The sequence below is a fragment of the Cupressus sempervirens genome, chromosome 10, assembly GCF_028749045.1.
Source record: "Cupressus sempervirens isolate cs-2001-9-10 chromosome 10, ASM2874904v1, whole genome shotgun sequence".
Classification (NCBI taxonomy): Eukaryota; Viridiplantae; Streptophyta; class Pinopsida; order Cupressales; family Cupressaceae; genus Cupressus; species Cupressus sempervirens.
The window spans coordinates 618,036,510-618,051,141 of record NC_143127.1 but is presented as its reverse complement, the minus strand read 5'-3'; the positions used below and the strand labels follow the sequence as shown (position 1 = coordinate 618,051,141).

Below are 14,632 nucleotides of genomic sequence, written 5' to 3'. Positions count from 1 at the left end.
AAACAAGTGGGTGTCAAGAAAGTCATCATTAACTCCCTTTGACAACTCTCCGGACTTAATCCAAGAGAGCTAATCTGCGATGATGCGACTCTTCCCTAGCTGCTCGATGATGGTGATGGCAAATTCTTGTAGCAACAATAACCATCAACTCACCCTCGCCTATATGATTGGTTTATTCACCAGATACATCAGTGCCTAGTGGTCTACATAAAACGTGAATGGTATCACTAGCAGATAATGTCTGAACTTTTGTACGATGTAAACCATTTTGAGTGCCTCCGACTCCATTGTACTATAATTCTTTTCTACCATCTATAATAGCCTGCTAGCAAAATAAATGGGGTGGTCTAAGCTGTTATTGCCCACTTGCACGAAAGTTGCACTAATTGCAAAATTCAAAGCGTCCATATGCACATAGAACTCCTTGGCCAAATTCGGGTCCACCAGATTTGGTGCTTCAATCAGTTGTCTTTTGTTTTGCAAATGAGGCCTTGTTCCGTCTCTCAAACATAGGGTTCTCCTCTCTAAGTCAAGCTGTCGAGATGGTAGGAGACTTGTGTGAAGATCTTTCTAAACCGCCTATAGTAGCCAATGTGGCCCATAAATGACTTTACTCCCATAACATCTGTTGGAGGCTCCATCTTGACGATCACTCTGACCTTGTCAACGTTAGTCTTTAATCCACCCTTATAAATGATATAACCTAACAACTTCCCTTGTGGGAACATATACCTGCACTTCTTCGGGTTGAGTGCCAAGGTTGCTCTCTCGCACCTTTCTATACATTCTTGAAGGGATGCTAAATGTGTCTTGCCCGTAAAGATCAACCAGTCATTGAGGAAGGCCATTAAATTTCCTACCAGCATCTTGTCAAAGATGTGCAGGATTATTTGTTGGAAAGTTACAAGAACATTGCACAGGCTGAATGGCGTCCAATTTTAAGCACACACTTCCGCCTCCACTATGAAGGTTATCTTCAACTTGTCCTCTACAATAGATATTTGGTTTTATTTGGAGAAACCATCAATAAACGAGTACATCTCGTGTCTAACAACCTCCTCTAGGATTGTATTCATAAATGGGATGGGGAAGGTATCCTTCACAATAATGACATTAATGCCCCTGAAGTTGACATAAATTCTGATTTCGTTGGCCTCCATTTTCAATGAGATTACAATCAGGGACACCCATTCACTTGTTTGTACCTTGAAAATGATTTCTACGTCTATTCTAGTTGCGTAATTTTTATTCATTTTGTAAGGCCTTTTCTACACAGGTACATCTCCAAGTACCAAAGGAATGTAATTTATGCACAATTGTAGTGTACACCCTTGAGGTCTTTATAAGTCTATGCAAATACATCCTTGTATTCCAAAAAGATCTCAAATGTCGCGACCTTCAACACGGGATTCAAGTAATCCCCTGTGCGCGGATTTGCCTCATCTCTAAGGTCAGTGGTCTACAAGGACGGTTCTTCATACTTTATTGGTCTCTCAGCATCAAATTTGTGTGTTGGGGTTTTATTTACGCGGGTTTCCCCCTCCTTCTACTCCTCGTACTTCAATGGAAACAAATCTCTCTTTGTCACTTGTTCTACCTCCTTCACCTCCAACATATAACAATGAAATAGCTTATAGTCTTACATCTGCCAGTGGAAGAGTCCATGCATTGAGCCTATTTCATCCTCTGAACACTCCCCAAGTTCTAGAACACCTTCATCGTTAGGCTCCATTCGCGTCCTTTGTCCATTCCACCTCTCTCCATCAAATTTTGACTCCACGCAAGATGCAATCTCTTTGCTCACCATCTAGGTATGAAGGTTGATGAAAAACTCCTGCCCTCCAATCTTCAAAGAGAGGGTGTTTTTCTTCAAGTTGTAATTGGCCCTTGCTGCCATAAGCCACCCCCTATTGAGAATGATGTCATATACTTTCTTCTAAGCAAAATCACAACGAAGTCTAGCATAAATGGTTGCATGGCTATAATGACTTGTTGCGCCATTAGTGTCCCAAGGGGTTTGATTCCCTGTTGTTCTGTACTAAGTAAATTGAAAGTTGGTAGTGCTAGGTTGTATAAAGAAGGTACTAAAAAATGTTATCCACAACTAGGGCATGGTGTGGAGGAGGTCTTCGATTTTGACAAGTACCTCCATGCGTAACATTTTCCTTAGTACGTTTCTTTTGCTTTAGTCCGATCAGAAGTGCTTGCCACTCATGTGTCCCATTTTGTACCTTCATTGCCTTTTCAATCTCCTCTCTAGCCTCTTGTACCCTTTGCTTCTTGGTATGGGGGTCAAGGTATGTGCCCTATTTAGCTTATGCACGAGTGATGATCAGTACTTCTTCACCCATGCTTCCTTCAATGTTTAGAAGGTTCATGTTGGGTTTTAGGAAATTGACATCTTCAAGGTTTCCAAGGCCGCACATCAACACAATTTCTGTTGTGTCCTTTTGACAATCTTGGGCAAAATGACCCCACTAGTTGCATGCTTGGCAGTAGATCATCGGTCATCCCTTGACATCATACTTTCTCCGGCTTCTGTTACTATTACTATTGTTATTGTTTCCTCTCCCTCTGCATCAGTTATTTTGAAACCGCTAGATGATGCATTTTGTTTGTCTGCGAAGAGGTGCTTGCTGTTAAGTTTGTAGTTACGGTCAAATTGATATGATCATGAGTTTCATTATTGATGATAACATAAATATTCCTTTATATATATATATATTACATATATATGATAATGTATATATTATACATATGGTTAGTTATATTATTTTATACTAACTAATGATGTTTAAATCTTGGAGACATGTTTCCTCCCATACTTATGTGAGATCCAAATCTGCATTTGGAATATATCTATAACAATGGCAATATAATTACATTTGCAGACACGATCCATGTTACTTAACATGGTATCAGAGCCAAACTGCAAATGAGGAAAATGGCAATATAAGAAAGAATGAATTTATGGAATCACAGATTGTGGGGAGAGAAGATGACCACAACTCTGCAAAACCAAACACATTAGTGCTGGTAAGGAGTCTTGGTAACAACAATCCAGTCAGCAGTGGTTAAAATAAATCATAGGTTTTTTTACAGTGAAAGATATCGGGAGGATACAAATGAGGAAATCAAAGGAATACATATGTACATATAGTAATCGATAATCTATTAAGGTAAATTCTCCTTGAGAGTGGCTCTTACTTAATAGAACGCTGCCATCTGAGAGCGCATAGACCTTCATATCCCTTATTTTGCCCCTTAGAATTTAATAATAAAGAATAAAATAAGGACTTGATTTAATAATAAATTATTAATTGTAGTGTTAATATAATAAAATAAGAGGATATGATAGAAATAAATAATATATTGATATAATAATATGATATATTATTATATTATTATATTAATTTCCACGTTGTCAAATAAGATTCTATAATAATAATGATAATAAGTTATTATCAATATAATAATATAATAATAACAAATATTAAATCACTATTAAATAATGAATATAAATATAATTCTAAAATATATTGTCCAGAACACATACATTAAGAATATATAGCGATCAAATTAATAAATCAATGATAATTAAATTTAATCATTACTAATATTTGAGGGACATGACTATTCAAGACCGGAGGAAAAATACGGATAGAGGAAATATAAAAGGGGGATGAATGGGCAAAGATAAAGAGGGGAGGTGGACAATGCTTGAGGAAATATAGAGTCAGATCCCAAACTCTATCAACAGGGAATCAGATCGAACAAAAGGCATCTGTTGCAGACAACCGCAGCCATCACGGGAGAGAGGGAAGATGTCAAGCAAGATAACAAGTACGCCCAACCGGGGAAGGATTGAAGAAGTAATATATCTGTATTATCCCACGGATAAAGCAAGACACCTGCGGATGGGACAGGGGAAGTAGAAACAACGATAGCAAAGAAAAAAAAATCGGCAATAATAAAAGGCATTATGATCATAACGGAGGAGATAAAATAGATAAATAGGATCACCTTAGGCGGAAATCAACAAGATTGATAGTGACAATCGAGCATTGAAATAAAGGGAACTACATTTGCAAGAGATTATATAAAAAATTTTAAAAAATACAATTGACTATCATCAGAATTCCAACATTAGATAAGGAAAATCGTTCCTCATAGCATAAGTGTGAGCAACCACAAGGGGAAACACCGACAGAGGGGCCATAGACAAATCACGTTAAATCCAGGAAGGTCACGTGAATTATCCACATAGTAGCAGTAAGAGATAACACATCCACCACTATTAACGTGGAAGTGAGAGGAGTTAGAAACAGATGAAGCACTAATAAGAGAATAACAGACAACCCATAATAACCAAAAATAAGGATTGAACTGTGCAACAAAAGATAGCAATAGTATCTTAGTGGAATTGATTCACCAACAAGAAGAGAGTATCTAAAATAATAAAATTGCAGTCAACAATAAGAGATTAGTAGTGAGAAATGAACAATAAATCTATATAAGATTTTTGGAAAGAATAAGATCTAATTAAGAATAATAGAATAATATTTAAAGAAAGAGTTGCAAACCAAAAGTAGTTACAAGTCCCAGTACTCATTACCCAATACCAGAAGAGGAGACATTACATAGACATTACAAAGGGCCATCGATGAACAATATAAGATATTTTGAAATCTGGCATACGTGAGACGTAGTTCTAGTAAAAATGTCATTCCATGCACAATATTCATTGATACTTTAGACAAGACAATAAATGATACCAAATGAATCTAGTAAAATGGTAATATCCTGAGTTGCAGCTGCGTAAATTTTAAAGAATATAGATAGATAGATAAAATTTTAACGTCCACGAGGCTAAAAATAGCCTATGGGACAGCAAGACAACTCAAGCAGACTTAAGTAACAATGTTCGTTGCTTGTGTAGGATGATGATGAGTCCACCCAATTGCTCAATGTACTCTTCGTTGAATAGGTTATGCCAAGAACTGTCACATATAGTGTCCACAAATTTATCTCTACTACTCTTGTAGGCTTCACATTCTAAAATAAAGTGTTGTTCAGTTTTCACTTTCCCAGAATTGCAGAATCTACAAATTCTTTCTTCCCGAGCTTCCTTTGGCCTCTTCCAACGTCCGGTCTCACAACGAAGTTGGTGAGAGTTGGTTCTCAGCTGAGCAATAAGAATTTTAGCCCTCCAAGAAATGTTGGCTCCTATGTATGCTTTTTGGAGTTGATCACAAGCGGGGTTGAACTCATTTATATAATATAATTTCTTCCTTCCGATCTCGCTTCTCCAATTTCTCTTGTAGAATTTCTCCATGACAAAGACCTTTATTTCTTTATTATTTGTGGGGCACATATTGAATTGAATATTCCATTTACTCATCCATTTGATGTTTTGTTGCATCCATGTCCTTTTTTGCTGACATAGTGTGTCACTAAAGATCACTTTAGGCCATCTATCCTCTTCCATTTTTTCGATTTTTTTAGATAACTTAGAAGGCAAACCATAGCAAGTGCCTCAATAGGAGCAGCCCCCATTTCACTTAGCATGATATCATATGGAACAGTGCTTTTGATTTTAAACTTGCTTGTGATCAAGTGCTTTTGGATTCCTTCGATTTGTTTCCATTGTGCTATAGTAGTGTTGCTGGCCCATAATTCACACCCGTAAAGAACAACTGACAGCACAAGAAGACCGAACAAGGTTTGAATAGTTTTCCAATCCCACAACTCTGCTTCACGGCACCTATTCTGAAGAGCATAAAAAGCCTTCCACCCACCTAATATCCTTTTATACCTGCAGCTAGACCAGTTTAGTTTTTTGTTGAAATCGATGCCAAGGTATTTATACTCCGCAACTTCTTCAAGAACACTTCCATTGTAATAAAATTCATGTTGATGTTGTTTTTTATTATTAGAGAAAATCATAACCTTAGTCTTGCTGATATTGACCTGCATCCCCACCATTCCGCAAAAGCGCTCAAGAGAAGATAGATGATCTTGCAAACCATAGGCAGATTTGGCAATTAAAATGAGATCGTCCGCATATAGGAGCAGCTTTATAACAAATTCACCTAGCTGAATGCCTTCACCCTTTTGTATGTTTAACCACTCTTTCAGTTTGTCAATATATAAACCAAACAAAGTAGAAGATAAAGGGCAGCCCTGTTTGACCCCGATATACCAATCAAGATTATAAGAAGGCATTTCTTTTGATGAAGACTGTACACTTAGGCTACGAACTGAAAGCCCAACGCACACGAAGGAAATCTCCAAACATTAAGTGAAAAAAAACATTCCACCATTATATGCACCTTCCACATGTCCAGGTTTGTATCACCATACCAAGATAGGAGCCAGATATAGGCAGTCAATATTTGAACATTGACTGAATTTATCTATCGGATCTTCTCATCCAAATAACAAAGACATACAATAGTAGGATGTGATTGCTTCTCTAAAAATGTCGTAAGAGGTGGATTCGGCGAGTCTTAACCATTGTTGCCAGAAACGAGAAACGAGAAACGTAACTGCAACGGCAACGTGACGAGAAACAGAGTTTTAAAAGTTGGGTAAAAGAAACGTGTGTGTATATATATATATATATATATATAGTTAATTTGATATTTAAACTGTTTCAAAAATATAATATATGTAATATTCATAAATAGCTAATCAAAACATTTGTCCAGCTGTAGGTTGGAAGATATTATTACTAAAATTGTAGCCTTTATCTACAAAACTTTAAATTTAAATTGAACTATTATTTACTAATTGGAGGTACAAGCACCAGATTTATTGAGATATTCCCCACAAGTGTACATTTAAGTAACAAAAAAAATTAATTACTATTAGTGTACTCCAGTTTTATAATATTAGTGGACTCCAGTTTTTAAATAATTAACTACTAGTCTATGCCCGGTTACTCTTGCTGGAGTTGGCAATAAAATGAGCAGCTGGAATTGACAGTCAAAATGAGCAGCTGGGCTCGCACTTGCTCGGTAATGACAGCTGGGCTCGCACTTTCCAACTGAAGTGCAGTAAATATAAATTTTAAAATTAAAAACAAGAAAGGAGCTTAGAAACGGCCGTTGGCAACGGAGAAACCCGTTTCTGCCGTCGAAACACGAATCGAGCCTCTGCCGTTACGTTTCTGGCAACATAGGTCTTAACCTAGTAATTTTTCTCCAGCAATGAAAAATGTCATATTGTTTATGATGATCAGTCATCCAAAACACTAGGACATCCATTTCTAGCGGTGCCAGGCATATACATGATGATCATAACCACGATGCCAAGACATAAGACACATAGTCCAAAGTCATACTGCCTTAGCGGTGAAGAATGATGTACACGCAAGTGTCTAAGTTGGCAAGCTCCACAATGTAATACAAATAGTTGATTGAGGCGTCATTTCACTCATTGCGAATAACGCTCCTAGGGTAAGAGAATAAAATGAAGAGAGAAGGAGTGGGACACAATAAACAAAAGGCATCCAATTATGAAGCAGTGGCATCAAGGTTTTATACAGTAATAACATCAAAATTGGGGAAAGAATTATATGAAAGGAGGCAACGTAATGCACAGTTCAAAGTTCCCAGCTAACCTTGGGTTGCATGACATGTCGGTTTTCAAAAGGAGAGAAGATAATATGAAAGGAGATAAATATGAAGGTTGTCATGAGAAACAAGCTCATTCATAAGATGCTATCAGTAGATAATGTGCCAGATCAGCCGATTGACATTTAGTGACCCCACACTTATTATGGAGTAAGGCTTATAATCAGTGCGAGTACCAAAGGTACGTATTTGAATTAATAATTGACAAATATAATATAAAAAGTACTTGCGGGAAGGTATGATCCTTTATGTTATTTTTGTTATTATTATCTCTAATGTACTTAGAAATGAGAATAGAAGTAAACACATACAATGGGGATATATATATATATATAGATAAGGTTACATAATGACGATTCATAATCAATCTATAGGTGGTAATATAATGAAGATATATTGTTATGAAATATAATCTTTAATCATAGAAAAGAGTATAAATATATATTGATATTATGATTATTTTTTATATGATTAGAGTTTGTTATCTCGTAAGGAATCTATTATAATAATAAATACTATTTGTAAATGATGGATAAATATATAAGAATCATTGTATTAGTTATGTGGTGGATAGAGAGTATACACAGGGGGGAAGTAAATCATTCATGTTGAAGAAAGAGAGCTTCACATAAATTGTGTCCAAACTCGAGCAACTTTAAATTTACCATCCACTACATGATTTGATACTTTGGTATTATGGATGTGATCTAGAATTATTAATAGAATTTAATGATGATACTTACAAGTTGTTTAAAATATGGTTAATTATGTTAAGATTTGTCTTCTAGAGAATCTCCTACTCTTTTTGAGCTGATTTAGTAAAAGGGGCATCCTTGAGATTGTAATACTCGATTATTTGAGATCCCCATGAGGGAGAAGTGTGAATTTTATATAATGCCTACTATGATGCTAGAAGAAAGTACAAATCAGACTCTCATATACATCGTAAAGGATATCGTTAGGATGAAATTTGCCATATTTAATGTGATGAAAAATTGTTTGATGATAAAAGATTGGGAACTTCATATTGTGGGGGGGAATGATAAACAATGTTGCATTCCCACTTGAACCATCTTTAAAGGAGAGATGTTCCATTCATGTGCAAATAAGTATTTCTTGTCCTTGAGTATTACATCTATCTACTCTCTATATTCCTTCTATTATTTGTAAATTCTATACATACTATAAGAGTTAATCACTTTTATCTTTTCCTTTGTCTTTGAGGTTGTTCTTGCAGGAAAAGAAGGTTGCTACTTCACACATGCTATACAATATTGTGCAGACTCAATCTTATTACAATAGCTCCGAAGAAATTGTGATCTAGAATTCATTAGTCATCTAATGACTAGGATGGATAAAGTGAGACTCTTGAAGAAAATATCCGCGATGACTCAGATTATGAGTATTCTTCTATAATAAGAGGGAGTCTAACACTTCTTCAAAGGCAACGTAGGAGCTCAAAAGATTGATACTCAAAGGGGCTCTAGAAATACATATGGTTGAGTACATGATGTTGATGGGCCTACTCCTACATATAACATGAGGAAGTAATGACTTATCACTAGAAAATCAGAAAATTGATATCAAGTAACTAGAGGACTTGACTTCCTAGGATTGATGTTCAAAGGCAAAAATTTTGAGATGCAATCCTTTGTGGATGATATCTTCTCTATGAGGAGAAGTTCTAAGAGAAATTCTTTGTAATGTGCTCTTCTCTATGAGAGAAGTGTGAGGTGAAAACTCTTTGTTCCACCCTCTAGTAGTAGCTCTGGTGAGTCCGCCTTCTGACTTGGTTCATGGTGGATATCATTGAGTTACTACATGATTTTGTTGTAATTATGTCATGAAAGATGATCTTTTATTGATTTATATATTTAGAGGGGAGTTATTGAAAGGTGACAATCTTATCAATAACTGGACCTGTTATCATAACAAACTACATTAACTTCTTGTCCCGGTGTGCCGGAAGTTATGATAACGAACAAAAAAGTAACTATTGTAAGGTGACGATCTTATCAATAGTAGACCTATCTCCTAACACCAAAATGTGTTGGAGTAAGTGTTATCTTGGTTCTTCGGGCCGGATTTTGCCGGACACCTTGATAACCAACTTATCATGGTTCTTCGGGCCGGATTTTGCCAGACACCATGAATGTTGTTACAGTTCTTTGGTCCAGTTCTTGCAGGACACCATAACTTAAATTTATTGTAGACCTCACTTAAGGTGGTGTTTAAACTTATATTAATGTTATAGAAATATCTTAATTTCCCTCTTTGCTAAAAGAAGAAGTGTTGAGAAATTTAGCCTCATTGTGAATCATAGAAAATTCCATATATTATATGTGTGTGTTGACAGATTTATGTTGATATCCTTACATATGCCATTTTAGGAATATCATACTGAGATGATATCTTTTTGTATACTCAAGAGCATAATATGTTCTATATCAATCCTTCCTAACTAAGAGGGAGTGTTAATTTTGTAGTTACAGTTAGATTGATATGATCATGAGTTTCATTATTGATGATAATATAAATATTCCTTTATATATATATAATAATGTCTATATTATACGTATGGTTAGTTATATTATTTTATTAACTAATGATGTTTAAATCTTGGAGACATGTCTCCTCTCATACTTATGTGAGATCCAAATCTGCATTTGGAATATATCTATAACAATGGCAATATAATTACATTTGTAAATACGATCCATGTTACTTAACACTTGCTGCCCCGGATGTGAACGGTTCTTGCGTCAAGAGCACCTGTTGGTTTCTTGTTTTCATGTTGTATGGACATTCCTTGGTGGAATGTTATATAACTTGGAGAATGTTGCAAAATGCTTTTATTGGATATGAGACATTTGCGTGCCTATTCTCCTTGCAATTAGTACACCACAGCTCCCCTTCTCAACTTCTTCCTGCCTTCCCCTTCATTGTTTTAAACTCCCTCATCACTCTTTCCATATCTTTGTAGAGAGCATGTACCTTTTTATTTGACTCCCCGTTGCTACTACTTTCCTCAAATGGGTCATCACTCCTTGATGATGACTTCTCCTGCTGCTTGTAGTAGGTTTTATCCTCGCTTTCAAGATTCATGGTTTTGTCATAGGCATCCACATACCACGTGGGAGGTACTATCTTCATTTTCTTCTTGAGAGCTGGCTTCAATCACTCCACAAACCATCTCATCTTTAGCCTGTCGGTCGATTGGCTCTCCATCTTCCCCAAGAGTTCCTTCAGCCTCCAATTGTAAGCTCTCAACATTTCATTCTTCGCTTGCTTCATACTATAGATTTGTGCAACCATTTCATTGTCGTCCTGAAGCAAGCAGAACTTAATCTGAAATTCTTTCCTTAGGTTATCCCAGGTATTTATTTTTGCTTTGTCCATATCGGAATACCGATCAATGACAACTCTGCATAGGGTCACTAGGAACTATTGGACCCATTCATCTTTGTCGGTTACTTTGTTCGCTGACTAGATTGTTTCACTGTCTTTCACATGTACGATAGTGTCTGATGGGGTCCTTCCAGTCACCATTAAATTTCAGTAACTTCTGCTTCTGTGATGCCATTCTTCTAGTTATTTCAACTAGTTGCGCTACTGTAGTGGGTGGGTTGGAGCTTGATATATTGTGTCGACTACTATGCCCTGGTGTCCCTATGACACTCCTGGTGGCATTAATATCCTCGACATTCATGTCTCTTACCTTTTCCCCTTCATTCTTTCGGGCTTCCTTCACCTGTTTACCATATCAAGAAATATCACAATTTGACTACTTGTGAAAATATCTTACTTATCAAGTAATGAGCTAAAGTGGCTTTATAATGAATGGTTCATAAAGCACAACACTTGGTGAAAGTTTTGCAAATGGGGCTGCAAGCAGATTGGGTTTAACAATGGAGGGAACTCCGAAGTTAAGCACACTTGAGCTGGAGTAGTAGAGATGAGTAATCTCCTGGGAAGCCCTGATGCTTCACCTTTTTGACATCACCTTAATCCAATGAATGCTACGCATTCCATTTATTCTCATGAGAAATGGTTTATGTGAATCACTACTTGTGAAACATGGGTCAATGAGTTTGACTCAAAAACTACACAGTTAAATCCTGATAGCAATATCACAATTTGAATTTTTGTGGAAAATATCTCCTAATTATCAAGAAGTTATTTAGGCTATATGGATTGATTAAGAATATTGTTAGTGATATCACTAGTAAATCCTTACCTCATTTAATTCACTCCCAGTGCAAGTTATTGGCCACAAATAGTTGAACAAATAGATATAATGGATAATGGGTTGAAGGATATTTTAAAAACTATTCAGTAAACTCCATGGAACTAGAAACTAGGGAATGCATTAACTTGTTAACTTCTTTCTGCCCTTAGTAGAGTCTGAATGGACAGCTAGTGTCTAGAGATTATTTTTGTGTTAGTAAACATATTTATGTTTTATGTTTCATTCAGTTAATATGATTATCAGAACAGTCTATGTCGACAAAAAAGATGAGAAATGCCAGGTAATAGATGTTTGTAGTATTTACGTTGGAACAACAAGGAACTTTCAATTAAATAGCAACTAGTATAGGCTGTCACAATTTGTTTGTGCTTTAATAAAATTGGTGGTCCTAAGATTGAATATGATATATTTGCTCATCGTATCCTGACTGTTGTCTTAAAATGGTGTGAAGATACTAGAAGATTTCCCATCTGTACAGCTGCCTCTGGAATGGCTCTTGCAGCTGGTTCCTCGACTTCGATCCCGGATGTTTTCCATTTCTTCTTCACTGTTAGCTCATCCTAACCAAGTGCATATAACAGTTGCTGTGTTGTCATGGATGACTCCTTATAAAAGAAAACGGTATGGCCTATGCTCATCATGGTTGGCAGGCCTTGATCCTAGAAAAGGTATACATTCTAGTGCTACTCTTTTTCTATATATCTTTAAGCAATATGAATTTAGTGGCTCTAATTGAAGCATGCACTATTGTCATTGAAAATCTTGGGAATGAGTTCGGATATGGCCTATAATGTGACAGAGATGATACTTATCCCAGTGTGGTTCCATAGGGGTTCACTAAAGCCTCCTACCCCCTCTATTCCTCTAGTTTTACTTGGACCTGGAACAGGATGTGCACCATTCCGAGCTTTCATTGAGCAGAGAGAAGTTTTAAGGACAGTTGAACCTGTTGCTCCTATTCTTTTTTTCTTTGGCTGTAGAAACGAAGCCAAAGATTTCCTTTACAAGGATTTTTGGCTCTCAAATATGGCAAACTATGGAGTTCTGTCACAAGAAAGAGGTGGTGGATTCTTTGTTGCCTTCTCAAGGGATCAGCAACAGAAGGTTTATATACAACATAAGATGCAGGAGGAAAGCAGATTAATTTGGAACCTTTTAAAATTAGGTGCTTCGGTGTATGTTGCTGGTTCAGCATCAAAAATGCCCACAGATGTAATGTCAGCCCTAGAGGAAATCATATCCAGGGAAGGAGGCTTTTCAAAGGAGTCAGCTTCCAGGTGGCTTCGACAGTTGGAAAAGGTTGGCAGGTACCATGTTGAAGCATGGTCATAAAGGGAGCCCATCATCACTTCAATTGAAAACAAGAGGAGGAAACGAGTAATAGGTCGTTTAAGATTTTTCTATTCAACAAAATAAGGTGACATCTTCCTGATATAAAACAGGAAATCATGCTTTCTTATTGAATAGATTTGTATAATTCCTAGTTATTTTTATTTACCATTAGAGGACAGTCTTTGATTCTGAATTCTGATAAGTAATATATATATCCAGTGAACTTCAATTTTCTAGTTACAGAATTCCAGTGTAATTCTGACGTAAAATTAACGAAATAGATTAGAGACTCTTCAGATAGGTTGAGTATATACTTGTTATCTGTTTCTCTGTAACATAATTAATTTCATTGGTTAAAGCTACATTCTTCAAGAGAAAAAGGTCGAGGCTAGAGTTGCAGAGATTTTCCTTGATTAAGTGGCCGGGTAGAAGAGGACTACCCAAATAGTAAGCAAGGGGCAAAGAATAAGTGAGGTTTAACCAAATAATCCATGGGACCACTGAACAGTAACTAGGATGTGATCTGTAAAACCACACACATGAGCCAGCCTTGCCCTAACCAACCCAAGCTTATAATAAACATCATTTATTTCTTGTGGCTTTATCTTATTAATTTGCCTGCCATGAAGGTGGTTTTTAATCAAATGGATGAATAAACGTTTTAAATAAGTCTACGAGGCCAGAAGCCAGACAGTCAATGGAACCTACAGATGGTCAATAAATAGATAAGCATGCAAAGATTGTAAAAAACAGCGAACCGCCTAAATAGAATATAAAATATTTAGAACTTTATACCCTTGTTGAGACAATCCTATTTAACAAGATCCTGGTGTGGGTACCTATACAATTGACTAACAAAGTTTCAGGTGACTTGCACAACTCAAAATATGTAAAATTTGACCATCTCACCGTGCAGAGTTGAGGAGTACAAAGAGTTATAGAGATACAAGCCTACCCTTTTATTTTCTTTTTCTAGATTCATCAACGTATCAAAAATATCTTCTGAAATTTTATTTTTAAAAGATCTTTTAATATGGTAAAATTTTATTTGAAAAGATAATTTTAATTTTAATATCTTCTAATTTAAAAAAAATGGTTGAACCATTTTTTTTTGTTTTTTTAATATCAATTTTTTTTTAAAAAATCTTGTGGGATAAACTTATCAACACGATCTATGATGCTAGAACAATACATCTTGTGACCTTGTGTTTTACTACAGTAAGTTCTTGCCAAATGAATTATACCCCCAACCTTTTAAAATATATATAAAAAAGATCTTACAACGTAGAAAAATACATTTTATTATTTATATATTTTAATTTAATAAAAATTATTTGACACCTTTTATATTGAGAATTTTCTAAAATTTATTGGAATTGTTTCATTTTTTATTGTTTATTGACATGAGAGTATT

General features: G+C 35.8%; 1 protein-coding gene across 4 annotated transcripts in view; it reads left to right on the top strand.

The window, feature by feature from the left end:
* Positions 1–13,527, top strand: part of LOC149535359 (Flavodoxin family protein) — a 215,697-nt gene extending 202,170 nt beyond the window's left edge. For all 4 annotated transcript variants that reach the window (XM_089806790.1, XM_089806788.1, XM_089806791.1 and 1 more), the window contains 2 exons: positions 12,338–12,554; positions 12,686–13,527. In XM_089806790.1, coding sequence (XP_089662916.1) covers positions 12,338–12,554; positions 12,686–13,218 — 750 coding nt within the window. In that variant the 3' untranslated portion in view covers positions 13,219–13,527. The remainder of the gene's footprint in view (positions 1–12,337; positions 12,555–12,685) is intronic.
* Positions 13,528–14,632: the final 1,105 nt, after the last annotated feature.